The sequence below is a fragment of the Hypanus sabinus genome, chromosome 18, assembly GCF_030144855.1.
Source record: "Hypanus sabinus isolate sHypSab1 chromosome 18, sHypSab1.hap1, whole genome shotgun sequence".
Classification (NCBI taxonomy): Eukaryota; Metazoa; Chordata; class Chondrichthyes; order Myliobatiformes; family Dasyatidae; genus Hypanus; species Hypanus sabinus.
The window spans coordinates 5,076,116-5,090,424 of NC_082723.1; the positions used below are offsets into that span (position 1 = coordinate 5,076,116).

General features: G+C 43.1%; 1 protein-coding gene across 3 annotated transcripts in view; it reads right to left on the minus strand.

Moving 5' to 3' along the window:
* Positions 1–556: 556 nt before the first annotated feature.
* The window catches only part of LOC132407289 (zinc finger protein 27-like), a 28,180-nt gene continuing 14,427 nt past the window's right edge, over positions 557–14,309 (minus strand). For 2 of the 3 annotated variants that reach the window (XM_059993579.1, XM_059993576.1), the window contains exon 3: positions 557–3,441. In XM_059993579.1, the coding sequence (XP_059849562.1) occupies positions 1,410–3,035 (1,626 nt within the window). In that variant the 5' untranslated portion in view covers positions 3,036–3,441 and the 3' untranslated portion in view covers positions 557–1,409. Of the gene's footprint in view, positions 3,442–7,596; positions 7,665–14,309 lie in introns of all 3 variants that reach the window. The other variant, XM_059993577.1, reaches the window with a different exon arrangement.

Sequence of the window (14,309 nt, forward strand, 5' to 3'; positions counted from 1 at the left end):
GGACCTTTCCTAAATTATTTTTCCAATTTATAAAGCTTAACAGTGCTCAGACTTTTATGTATATTTTCTTCTTAAGCAAGTATGTTTTTTATCTAATTATTCATTATCATCCATCAGTTTTTTTTCCTTCGGTTTTCGGTAGGGGGTTGATTTTTTTTTGTACATAAAAATTTCTTTTATGATGTATGATTTATCTTTAAGTTTATGATTACGGAGTGGTATACCTTTATGTGATGTGCTATAGTATTTTGATTAGTTTTATTACAATATATGAATGTACACAGTTTCTGTTGAGATGTCTCTATGTGTTGCACTCTGTATGTCTTGATTTTTTTTTCTTCTGAATAAAGATACTGTAAAAAGAAAGAAAGAAAAATCAAGTGAAACTTCTTCACCCACAGAGTGGTGACTGTTTGGAACCTATCACAACAGGGAGAGCGAAATGGAACAACAGGGGAGGATTTAAATGGACTGTCAAGTAACAGAATCACTGGCAGAGTCCAGCCGGCCTGAGTTAACTCTCTACTATACACTAGGTGTGTTATAAATTAACCAAATACCTGAGACAGACTTTAAAATAAACTGTTTTTTTTTTCAGATCCAGAATATTAAACTCCAGTCACATTAAATTGGAATATACAGCAGAAGAAACTCCACCCATGCCCGGTAACCAGGGTGCAGAACTGGATCTGGTGAGCAACAGCAATAATTGCAGAGTTCAGCACTGACAGTCACTCTCAAAATTGCATTCAGCAACAGTGATGGACAAATATCCAGCATGAAGCTTATTGAAACTTTCTTCCCAGTATGAACATGGTAGTGTGTCACAAGTGTAACATGCTGTAAGGTTTCACTGCTAATGTAATGGGCACTCGGTAATGTTTCACTGCTGAGGTAATGATTTCTGTAGCAGCAATGTTTAGGTTATGACTGGAGAAAACAGGGTTTTGGAGTGCGGGGCTATCCAATGACAGAAATGTTGTTCTTTCTTGTGAGTCTGGAAGAGAGATTTTTTTGTGGTCTTTGCCAGGGAGAGATAAGAAGATGTGAATGGAGAGAGTGGGCCCTTTTTCTTTTATCTTCATTTTCTTTACTAACCCTATAGTCAAAGTAAGATTTAAAAGCCCAACCATTTAATCACATATTGTGTACTGTTTGTTGTTTCTGGGTACTGATTTGTAGCAGGGGACACATCATGCAGAGTCCACCCAAATGAGATTTCTTAAGTTTGGCCAGGCTCGGAGTGGATGGGGGCAATCACCCCCCATTATTTAGCTGATAGCTGAAGCGAGAGTTACATAACAGTCTGAGCAGGTGAATGACCCCTCGCCAATGTGACCTCGCTGATGTACCTTTAGTTTAGATGATTGAGTATATCCCTTCCCACAAACTGAGCAGGTGAATAGCCTCTACACAGTGTGAACTGACTGGTGTCTCAGTAGAGAGGATGAATAAGCGAATCTCTTCCCACAGACTGAGCAGGTAAATGGCTTCTCCCGAGTGTGAACTCGCTGATGTACCTTCAGTTGGGATGACTGAGTGAATCCCTTCCCACAGTCTGTGCAGCTGAACGGCCTCTCCCCAGTGTGAACTCGCTGATGTACCTTCAGTTCAGATGTGCGAGTGTATCCCTTCCCGCATTCTGAGCAGGTGAATGGCCGCTCCTCGGTGTGAACTCGCTGGTGAAACATTAGGTCAGATGACTGAGTGAATCCCTTCCCACAGTCTGAGCAGGTGAACTGCCTCTCCCCATTGTGAACTGACTGGTGTCTCAGTAGGGTGTATGAGCAAGTGAATCCCTTCCCACAGTCTGAGCAGGTGAATGGTTTCCCCCTAGTGTGAACTCGCTGATGTACCTTTAGTTGGGATGACTGACTGAATCCCTTCCCACAGTCTGAGCAGCTGAACGGCCTCTCCCCAGTGTGAACTCTCTGATGTACCTTCAGTTCAGATGAGCAAGTGAATCCCTTCCCACAGTCTGAGCAATTGACTGGCCTCACCCCAGTGTGAACTCGCTGGTGAGACATTAGGTGGCATGACTGAGTGAATCCCTTCCCACAGTCTGAGCAGGTGAATGGCCTCTCTCCAGTGTGAACTCGCTGATGTACCCTCAGATGAGATGACTGAGTGAATCCCTTCCCACAGACTGAGCAGGTGAATGGCCTCTTCCTAGTGTGAACTCGCTGGTGTATCTGTAGATCAGATGATTGAGTGAATTGCTTCCCACAGTCTGAGCAGGTGAATGCCCTCTCTCCAGTGTGAACAGACTGGTGTCTCAATAACTGAGTTGACAAAGTGAATCTTTTCCCACAGTCTGAGCAGGTGAATGGCCTCTCCCCAGTGTGAACTCGCTGATGTATCTTCAGGTGAGATGAGAAAGTGAATCCCTTCCCACAGTCTGAGCAGGTGAACAGCCATTCCCCACTGTGAACTGACTGGTGTGCTAATAGATGGGATGACTGTGTGAATCCCTTCCCGCAGTCTGAGCAGGTGAACGGCCTCTCCCCAGTGTGAACTCGCTGATGTACCTTCAGGTTAGTTGATCGAGTGAATCCCTTCCCACAGTCTGAACAGGTGAAAGGCCTCTCTCCAGTGTGAACTTGCAGATGTATCTTCAGTTGGGGTGACTGAGTGAATCCCTTCCCACAGACTGAGCAAGTGAATGGCCTCTCCCCAGTGTGAACTCGTTGATGTACCTTCAGTTGGGATGAGCAAGAGAATCCCTTCCCACAGTCCGAGCAGGTGAATGGCCTCTCCCCAGTGTGAACTCGCAGATGTATCTTCAATTGGGATGACTGAGTGAATCCCTTCCCACAGACTGAGCAAGTGAATGGCCTCTCCCCAGTGTGAACTCTCTGATGTACCTTCAGTTGGGATGAGGAATTGAATCCCTTCCCACAGTCCGAGCAAGTGAATGGCCTCTCCCCAGTGTGATCTCTCTGATGTACCTTCAGTTGGGACGAGGAATTGAATCCCTTCCCACAGTCCGAGCAGATGAATGGCCTCTCCCCAGTGTGAACTTGCTGGTGAGCCATTAGGTCAGATGACTGAGTGAATCCTTCCCCATAAATTCAGCAGCTGTCCAGCCTCTGCCCAGTGTGAACTGACTGGTGTGTCCACAGGTAGGAAGACCGGCTGAATCCCTTCTCACACACAGAATAGGTCAATGGTCTTGCCCATTGTGAACGTGCTGATGCATTTTCAGTTAAGATGACCAAGTGAATCCATTCCCACTGTCTGAGTAGGTGAATGCCCCTTCCCCTCTGTAAAATGACGGGCGTGCCAGTCAGTCAGGTGAATGAGTGAATCCCTCCTCACAGTCTGAGCATGAAGGATGATCGAGTGAATCCCTTGTTCCACTTTTTAAATATCTAGATAGAGACAGCAAAACTGGCGTGTTGTCTTCGAGATTCCTGCAGACAACTTCCTTGTCATTTTAACCTGTAAAAAGATTTACAACATCCATCAATGGGTGTAGGGCAACATTTTAAATGAGATCATTTCTGCCATCACCAATCTGTGACCAGCCTCAGTTTGACTCTACCCATTGTTATTTTTCCCTGTTCCCACTGAGCTGCAGTGATGCCTGGTCCCACAGGAACTGAAATACTCTCGACGCACCAACCACTCTCTGTCTAAAAAAGCTTAACCCTGACATCCCCTCGATATGTATTTCCAAGCACCTTAAAGCTATGCCCCTTCATGTTAGCCATTTCAGCCCTGTGGGAAAAAAATCTCCTCTGGCTACCCACACTATCAATGTCCCTCATCATCTTATACACCACAAAAAGGATCCAAACATAAACAAGCAAATTATACATCACTTTGAGGATTTGTTATAAGTATACAAAATTATGAGGGTATGGATAAGTACATGCAAGCAGTTTTTTTTTCCACTGAGGTTGTGCAGGATGCCAACCAGAGGTCATGGGTAAGTGGGGAAGGTGAAAACTTAATGGGAACATTTGGAAAAGATCTTCACTGAAATGGATGTGAATGTGCAGAATGAGATGCCAGCACCAGTGGTGAATATGAGCTCGGTTTCACTTGTTACATAACCGTGACACGGGTCATGGTCTTGCGATGGTGGAGTTATGTCATTTTCCTACCAGAAGAGGTCATGTGACAGGTTTTTTATTACAGGGTATAAAAGGAGGACCCCTCCCTGTGAGGAGGGGCAGTTTGTGGCTAAATTTGCCATGCTGACTTCATGCCACAGCGTGATTTAATGTTATGACACAGTTTAGTTGAAAGGTGGACTTTTATTTAATGCCTAAAGTTTAAAAGGTCATTGCCAGCAGTTTCTTTATAATACTGCTAGTTGAGAATCAGTGGAGAGTGAAGATCGGAGTGCAGGAGTTAAAAGATCGAGGAAAGTCGATTTCAGCAGTGAAACAGATTCGACCTTGTTTGATCCTCATTTGGAAGGAATTTGTTGCCTGTGCTCATGTTAATCCTTGTGAAATAGCAGAAAGGATTGGGAACAGTCTTGTAAAGGAAAGGTCGGTGCCTTTAAGCCGTTTCATTTTCCATCTTCGTAAATTCTTCATGGGAAAAGTATAGTTCGACTGGGAATCGTAGCAACACAACGTGAAGAAGAATTTAAATCGACTTACTAAGCCTCTCCTTAAATGGACTGAAAGCATTTTGAACTTTTGCAATATTACTTTGAAGAACTGTTTTTGCAACATCACTTTAGGAACTGTTTAAGCTTCATTGCTTTAAGAACTGTTTAAGCTGCCTCACAGCAGCTGACTTCTGGTTACATTAGTTGTTTGTTTACGTTTGGGGGTTTGTTTTCCAGTGTTTTATTAAACGTTTTGTTAAAAGTTTTGTTTGTTATAAAAACCCTGCCTCACTCATATATTTATTGTTGCTGAATCTGTAACACACCATTTAAAAGAAGTTTGGATGGGAGCCTGGATGGCAGGGGTATGGAGGGTGATGGTCCCGATTCAGGTAGTTGCATTAGACAGCTTAAGTGTTTTTTCAGCATTGACTAGATGGGACAAATAGCCTGTTTCCGAACTGAACTTCTCCATGATTCTATGACAAAGAAGCTGGTCAAGCTTGTTTGGAAGTGAAAAGGTAGGAGTGACAATGGAACAGCAATGGGTGGAATTTCTGGGATCAATTCAGGAGCTGAGTGATCAATACATCCCAAAGAAGTGAAAGCATTGGAAAGGCAGGACGACGCCACCATGGGTGAAATGAGAAGCCTAAGCCAACATAAAAGCAAAAGAGAGGACAAACAAAAGAGCAAAAACTATTGGGAAGCTTTTAGAAACCAATAGAAGACGACTAAAAAAAAAGTCAGATGAGCACATGGCATGGAATTCTGATATTGTACTCATTAATGAGTCTTGGTAGCACCCAGCAGTCTGAGGCATTTAGAGAAACAAAATAGCTGGGGCCTCAATATATCTTGACAATGAAGGTACCCAGCAACAGTTACCTTTCAACTTTTATTGTGACAGGCACATACAGACTCTCCACCCTCAAAATTTCACTTCTGAAAGTCTTCAACTTACCAAGTACTCTTTTGCCAGAAAACAGCCTGTCCCAAACCACACTTATCAGATCTTTTCTAATACCATCACAATGTCATGGTCCCTCCTGGCTCCTGGCTGTCTTACTCAGGAATTGGGCCTTTAAAAACTCGTTTAGTTTCCAATCTATTCCCAGGTTCCAATAATTACGAACACCAACATTCGATTAACCAGAGTAGTATAAGAACCCTGTGACCACTACCAGTTTGTTGGTTGACTCGTGTACGAGTAACCTCGCTCCTTGGTGTTTAGGACTATCAGTTTGAAGTCTAACCTTGTTCCTGAATTATCTACCAAGACCAAGACTCCGGGTAAAACCCCCCTTGGAACCCTTCCCACGCTCGCTACGACAGCAGCGTCTCCCTCCTCGGACTCCGCGCCCTTGTCCAGCACTTGGGTTGAATCCACCACCACGTCCTTGCAACAGAACGAACTGGCCACGATGAACCCAGCAGACACAGATCCCATACACCAAGCCCTGGCCAACCCGGGCTACCTGTTGGGTGCCCACGACCACCTACTTCGGGAGACCACAGACAACCTTCGGACGCTAACCATGAATGTGCAGAAGGTGACTGAACGAATGGACTGGGTCTCCGCTTTTGCCTCCTGACCACCTCCAAGAACCCCAGCTACCCAAACCGCACCACTTGGGATGGCTTTGCCCTCGGAGTCTGCAAACCCATCCCCTCGAGGACCGTCTGTGCCCGAGCCTGAACCCTACGCCGGGAACCTAGGGAGGTGCCGGGCCTTCCTGCTACAATGCTCCCTGGTTTTCGAGCTGCAGCCACGTACCTACGCTTCCGACAAATCGAAGATTGCGCACATCATGGGGCTGCTATGAGGGGTTGCCTCAGTTTGGGCAAACACAGTGTGTGATAATCGGCTGGAAGTTTGTTCCTCTTACTCCTCCTCTATCGCAGAAATGAGGAAGGTTTTCCAACAATCCACTCGCGGCAAGGATGCCGCAAGACAGCTGCTTACTCTTCGCCAGGCTTCCCGACGTGCAGCCAAGTATTCCATTGACATTGGCCGCAGACTCCGGGTGAAATGACGAGGCCCTACGAGAGGTGTTTTGACAGGGCCTCTTCAGATCAGATAAAGGAAGAGTTGGCCGCGAGGGATGTCATGGATGGTCTGGACTCTCTGATTTTGCTAGCCATCGGATTAATTATCGAACGTTTGAGAGAGACGACCAGTTACCCTGTTCCTCAGGCCACCCCACCATCCACCTTAACTTCTCCAACCAGCCCTAACCTCTCGCCCCCTGCCGTTCCTCACAGAGCTCCCAATCCTCCTGTTCTGGTGGGTCCGAAGACACTCCCCTCAGCCTCCCAGATTCGGATGCAGGTTCCAGCAACCATGAGCTACCAACAACAGGCCCTATCCCTATCCGCTTTGGTGGATTCCGGTTCTGAGGGCAACCTGCTGGACGAAGAATGCCGGAATACCCCACAAGCCGTTAACCACCCCCCAGAGGCCTGGGCCCTGGACAGAAAACTGTTGGCTCGGGTGACCCACAGTACGCCACCCCTGCCCTTAATTCTATCCGGCAACCATCGGGAGGAAGTACCAATTCAGCCGCATTCAATCACCTCAAGCTCCTAGGATACCCATGGCTGAACCAACACAATCCGCATATTGAAAGTTCTAATGGGAGGATAGCTGAATGTAGCCCATCCTGCCATACCAACTGTCTGTGGTCGGCCCTGTCTCCCAGAGAAGCTGCCATGACACCACCTTGACTTGTCCGGCATCCCCAAGGAATACCATAACTTAGGACAGGTGTTCAGTCAACAGCGAGCCCTTTCCCTGCCCCAGCACCACCCGTACGATTGTGCAATCCACCTTCTCTCCGGGGCGCTGCTACCCACCAGTCGCCTATTTAACTTGCCCCAGCCAGAGCAGCAATCAGTGTAAGTTACATAGTGAATCTCTCGCGGCGGGCATTATTCGACCCTCATCCTCCCCGGGGGAGAAAGATGGCTCTCTGCATCCCTGCATCGACTACCGAGGCCTAAATCAGATAACCAATAAGAACAAGTACCTACTGCCTCTTGTAAGTTTTGCATTCGAGCCACTTCATGGAGCCACCATCTTCTTGAAGTTGGACCTCTGAAACACCAACCATTTGGTCCGGATAAGGAAGGGAGACGAATGGAAGGCGGCTTTCAATACCCCTTTAGGCAACTTTGAGTACTTAGTTATGCCTTTCAGACTCAACAATCCCACCCCCCCCCCCCACCACCGTTTTTCATGCCTTGATTAACGATGTACGAAGAGACTTCATTAACCACTTCATGTTTGTCTACCTGGAAGACATCCTGATCTTTTGCAGCAGGCCCCAGCAATACATGTGCCTGGTCTGTCAAGTCCTGAAGAGGCTGGAGAAAATAAGTTATTCATAAAGGTGGAGAAATGCGAATTCCATGTGTTACGTACTCGTGACACATGACAGTGGTACAATTGTCACGTGACTGGGGTTGAAGCTATACTGGACTTGAGGTAATGGTCTCGTGATGGTGGAGTGACATCATTTTCCCGCCAGTAGAGATCATGTGACAGGTTTTTTTTAGGTTATAAAAGGAAGACCCCACCCTGTGATGTGGGGCAGATCGTGGCTGGATTTGCCAAGCTGACTTCATGCCACTGCGTGATTTAAGTGATGACGCAGTTTAGTTGAAAAATGAAGTTTTTTTCTAATGCCTAAAGTTTAAAAGGTCATTGCCAGCAGGTTCTTTACGATTCTGCTAGTTCGAGGAATTAGTGGAGAGTGAAGATCGAAGTTAGGGAGTTAAAGATCAAGGAGAATCGCTTTCTACGGTGAAACGGGGTTCAACCTTTGTTTGATCCTTATTTGGAAGGATTTTGTTGACTATCTTCACATTAATCCCTGGTTTTACCAGAAAGGATTGAGGATAGTGAGGAAGGTCAGTGCCTTTAAACCGTTTCATTTCATAAACTCTTCGTGGGAATTTCGACGTCGGGGATCGAAGCAAGCAACGTGAAAGAGAATTTAAATCGTCTTATAAATTCTCTCCTTTTTCAAATGGTCTGTGAGCATATCGAACTTTTGGCAATACCACTTTAACGAACTGTTTTTGCAATATCGCTTTAAGAACTGTTTGAGCTGCCGCATCGCAGTTGATTACCGGTTACGTTAGAGTTTGTTTTCTTTTGGGGGGTTTGTTTTCAGTGTTTAATAAACATGTTGTTTGTTATAAAAAAAACCCTTGCCGAACTCATATATTTATTGTTGCCTGAACATAAATATGGGGGCTATGTCTGGATTGGATCGTTTGAGTTTAAATGCTTGCTAACTTTTGAATTGGTATTTTGGAAATGGGGAATGCTCGATTCTTTTGCTTGAATGGCTTGTGAGTGGTATTTGGCAACAATGAATATTGATGAGTTTCTGGCTTTGCCAGATGTGGAGTTGTTGGCGAAGGCGATAAAAACTGAGGTGTTTGAGATAGCTCGTAGATTGCAACTTAATGGTATTTTGTCGACTACATCAAAGGCTGTGATACAGAAAAAAATCGCGTCACACTATGTGGATTTGAGTGTTCTTAATGATTCGGTTTTAGAGTTGTTTCCAATAAGTTATCTGGAGATGCAGTTGCAAATTGAACAAATGGGGTTGGAACAGAGTAAAGCTGATTTGGAGAGGTGTAAATTGGAGGCTGATCAGAAAAAGAGGGATTTTGATTATGCAATGGAGGAATTAAGGTCTGGGAATCAGCCTTCTGGTTCAAGAAAACCGTTTGTTGCTAGTCAAGAAATTAAATTGGTCCCTCCATTTAGTGAAACAGAAGTGGAAACATATTTCCAACATTTTGAAACTATTGCCCGGATGTCAGTGGCCGAAAGATAAATGGTCAGTGTTGTTACAGAGTGTAATTAAAGGTAAAGCACAACAAGTTTACACAGCTTTAACTGCTGCGCAAGGACTTGATTATGATATTGTGAAGATGCATATCTTAAACACATACGAATTAGTCCCAGAAGCTTATAGGGAAAGATTCAGAAGTTTGAAAAAGTCTGTGGAAAAAAAACTTATGTGGAATTTGCCTATGATAAAGCTATGTGTTTTGAGAGATGGATTTCTTCTAAAAATGTAAATGGGGACTATGATACATTGAGAGAGCTGATTTTGATGGAGGAATTTAAAAGAAGCATTCCTGTTGAAGTAAGGACCTACATAAATGAGAGGGATACTGGTAAATTGCAGGACTGTGCTAGATTAGCTGATGAATATGTTTTAATCCATAAGAATAAATTTCCTCAGGGCAGAAATTTTAAGAGGAAAAATAACATGGAGACTCAAGGTAAATCAGAAATTAAATCAGAGGTTAATAAGAAAGGTAATGAGAAAGGAAAGCCTGTGAAGGAAAGTCAGTTTGGTCTTATTTGTAACTATTGTAAGAAGCCTGGTCATGTAATAGCTGTTTCAGATTGAAAAAGAAAGAGAAGGAAGCAGTTCCAGATGCTTGTCTGCAACATACTGAAGCACCTGTAAAGTTTCAGGGTTTGATAAACGCAAATGAGGCTTTGTTAAAGTCTGACCAAGTTAGAAAGGGATATGATCATTTTATAACTGAAGGGTTTGTATCCTTGAAAGAAGGATCTACTCTGGTGCCAACAAGAATCCTTAGGGATACTGGTGCTTCTCAATCACTGATGTTAGACAGTGTGTTGAAGCTTAATGAAGAGTCTGATACTGGTGAGGTGAATTACATATGATGTGTTGGGAGTGATTTTATGCCTATACATTTACATAAAGTAAATTTAAAGTCAGGGTAAGTTACAGGATTTGTTAAAGTAGGATTACAGCATAGCTTACCTGTGAAGGGTATTTCTTTATTTTTAGGTAATGACTTGGCAGGTGGACAAGTTTTTACTGAAGTGCATTTGACAATGCATTCAGAGGAACCAGAGTTGAATTCAAACACAGATTCTTCCTGTGTTGTGACTAGAGCTATGGCTAAAAAGATTGATGCACAGAATGGGGTTGCTACTGAGGACTGAACATCTCAGGATTCGAGTTTTGAGGTTGTGTCAGAGACTTTCTTACCTCTGTTGTTTGAACAAGATTCTGGGAGTAAGTCTGACAATAAAGATTTATCTCTGTCTCGGAAGGAGATGATAGCAGAGCAGAATAGAGACACTGAGATTATAAAATTAAGAGAGCAGGCTTTACTAGAAAGTGAAATTAAGAAGGTGCCAGTAGTATATTACCTGGAAAAAGGAGTGTTGATGAGGAAGTGGAGATCACCTACAATTCCTGCAAGTGAGGATTGGAATGTTGTTTACCAGGTAGTTGTCCCAAAAGTTTATCGAAATGAGATTTTGACTTTAGCTCATAGTGTGCCTTTAGGTGGACACCAAGGGGTAAGGAAAACTGTGGACAAGATTTTAAAACATTTTTACTGGCCTGGTCTAAGAAAAGATGTGGCGATGTTTTGTAAAACGTGCCATACTTGTCAAATTGTGGGTAAAACAAATCAGGTTACACCAGTAGCTCCATTACAACCTATCCCAGCATTTGGTGAACCATTTTCTAAAGTTATTGTAGGTTGTGTTGGTCCATTACCAAAGACAAAAACTGGTTATCTGTATTTTTTGATTATCATGTGTACTTCGTCTAGGTTTCCAGAGTCAGTACCACTTTGGAATATAAAAGCTAAAACTGAGACAAAAGCCCTTATAAATTTTTTTACTTATTTTAGATTACCTAAGGAGAAACAAACTGATCAAGGCAGTAATTTTATGTCTGGATTGTTTCAACAGATAGTTTATAAATTGGGAGCTAAGCAAATCACTTTGTCTGCATACCATCCAGAATTGCAAGGTGCCTTGTAGAGGTTTCATTCTACCCTCAAGAATATGATTAGGACATTTTGTGTGGAAAATGAAAGTGACTGGAATGAGGGAATAAACTTACTTTTATTTGCAGTAAGGGAATCGGTACAGGAATGTTTAGGTTTTAGTCCATTTGAACTTGTGTTTGGGCATAGAGTTAGAGGACGTTTAGCTTTATTGAAAGAACAGTGGATTAGTAAGGAAGTACACACTAATTTGTTGGACTATGTTTTGAAATTTAAGGACAGGTTACATAAACCTTGTAGCTTAGCTAAGGAAAATTTAAAGTTGGCTCAGGAGAAAATGAAGACTTGGTACGATAAAGAAGCTAGGATGAGGACGTTTAAGCCTGGAGATAAGGTGTTGGTTCTTTTCCCAGTGCAGACAAATCCTTTACAAGCCATATTTCATGGTCCTTATGAAATTGTGTCTAAAATCAATGATGTGGATTACGTGATAAAAACTGCAGATCATAGAAGGTCAACACAACTTTGCCATATAAATACGATAAAACCATATTTTGAGAAACAATCTGATACTGTGACTGTTGTGGTTAGTGAGGATGAGTTTGATTTAACTAGGAACATGATAGATGATTCATCTGACTTTCATTCCAAATCCAACATTGTTTCTGTTAGGTTACCAAATACCATTCTGGAAAATATTGATGAGAAATTAGCACATTTACAGTTAGAGCAGAAACAACAGATGAAGGAGTTAATTTTTAAATAGAAGGAGTTGTTTCCAGATAATAGACAATAGGTGCAGAAGTAGACCATTCGGTCCCTCGAGTCTGCACCGCCATTCTGAGATCATGGCTGATCATTCACTATCAATACCCAGTCCCTGCCTTGTCCCCATATCCCTTGATTCCCCTATCCATCAGATATCTATCCAGCTCCTTCTTGAAAGCATCCAGAGAATTGGCCTCCACCGTCTTCCGAGGCAGTGCATTCCACACCTCCACAACTCTCTGGGAGAAGAAGCTCTTCCTCAACTCTGTTTTAAATAACTGACCTCTTATTCTCAATCCATGCCCTCTGGTACTGGACTCTCCCAACATCTGGAACATATTTCCTGCCTCAATCCTATCAAATCCTTTTATTATCTTAAGCGTTTCAATCAGATCCCCTCTCAATCTCCTCAATTCCAGCGTGTACAAGCCCAATCTCTCCAATCTCTCTGCATAAGACAGCCCTGCCATCCCAGGAATCAACCTAGTGAATCTACGCTGCACTTCCTCAATTGCCAGAATGTCCTTCCTTAAACCCGGAGACCAAAACTGTACACAATATTCCAGGTGTGGTCTCACCAGGGCCCTGTACAAATGCAAAAGAACATCCTTGCTCTTGTATTCAATTCCCCTTGTAACAAAAGCCAACATTCCATTTGCCCTCTTCACTGCCTGTTGCACTTGCTCATTCACCTTCATTGACTGGTGAACCAGGACTCCTAGGTCTCTTTGCATTTCTCCCTTACCTAACTCGACACCGTTCAGACAATACTCTGCCCTCTTGTTCCAGCTTCCAAAGTGGGTAACTTCACATTTATTCACATTGAATGACATCTGCCAAGTATCTGCCCACTCACTCAGCCTATCCAAGTCTCCCTGTATACTCCTAACGTCCTCTTTGCATGTTACACTGCCACCCAGTTTAGTATTGTCAGCAAACTTGCTGATATAGTTTTCAATGCCCTCATCTAAATCATTGTCATAAATCGTAAAGAGCTGTGGTCCCAATACAGAGCCCTGTGGTACCCCACTAGTCACCTCCAGCCAGTCTGAGAAACACCCATTCACTGCTACCCTTTGCTTTCTATCTGCCAACCAGTTTTCTATCCATGTTGAAACCCTGCCCCCAATGCCATGAGCTCTGATTTTACTCACCAATCTCCTATGTGGCACCTTATCGAATGCCTTCTGAAAATCTAGGTACACAACATCTACTGGCTTACCCCCGTCTAACATCCTTGTTACACTCTCAAAAAACTCTAACAGATTAGTCAATAAGATGTTCCGAGAAGGACTACTATAGCTTCACATGATGTAGATGTTGGAGATGCCAAACCTATTAAACAACATCCATATAGGATGAACATAGAAAAATGTGAACTTGCTGAGAAAGAAATTGATTATATGTTAGAGAATAATATCATTAGACATTCTAACTCGAATTGGAGTTTGCCATGTGTTATGTTGCCAAAACCAGATGTTAGTATTAAGTTTTGTACGGATTATAGGAAGGTGAATGCTATAACAAAAACAGATGCGTATCCAATTCCTTGAGTAGATGATTGTGTAGATAAAGTTGGAAAAGCAAAGTTCCTTACAAAGATTGACTTATTGGAAGGGTATTGGCGTGTTCCATTAACGGACAGAGGTAGAGAGATTTCTGCATTTGTAACTCCATCTGGGTTATATGAGTATAATGTTCTTCCATTTGGGATGAAGAATGCCCCAGGTACTTTCCAGAGGATGATTAACTCTGTGATTCAGGGATTGAAAGATACTGATGCTTATATTGATGATTTAGTGACAGGAAATGATACTTGGGAAGCACACATTTTAGCGATGGAGAAATTGTTTGAAAGGCTTTCAAAAGCTAACTTAACTATTAATTTAGCTAAGAGTGAATTTGGACATGCCACTGTGACTTACCTTGGTTATGTTGTGGGTCAAGGTAAGGTAGCTCCTGTTCAGGCAAAAGTTCAGGCAATCTTAGAGATTCCCACTCCAACGGGAAAAAAAAAAACTCTCAGAAGATTTTTGGGAATGGTAGGATATTATTGAAAATTTTGTAAGAATTTTGCTAATGTTGCCCTTCCATTAACTAATCTTTTGCAGAAGAATGAGAAGTTTGTGTGGACAGTGCCTTGTCAAGAAGCATTTGAAAAATT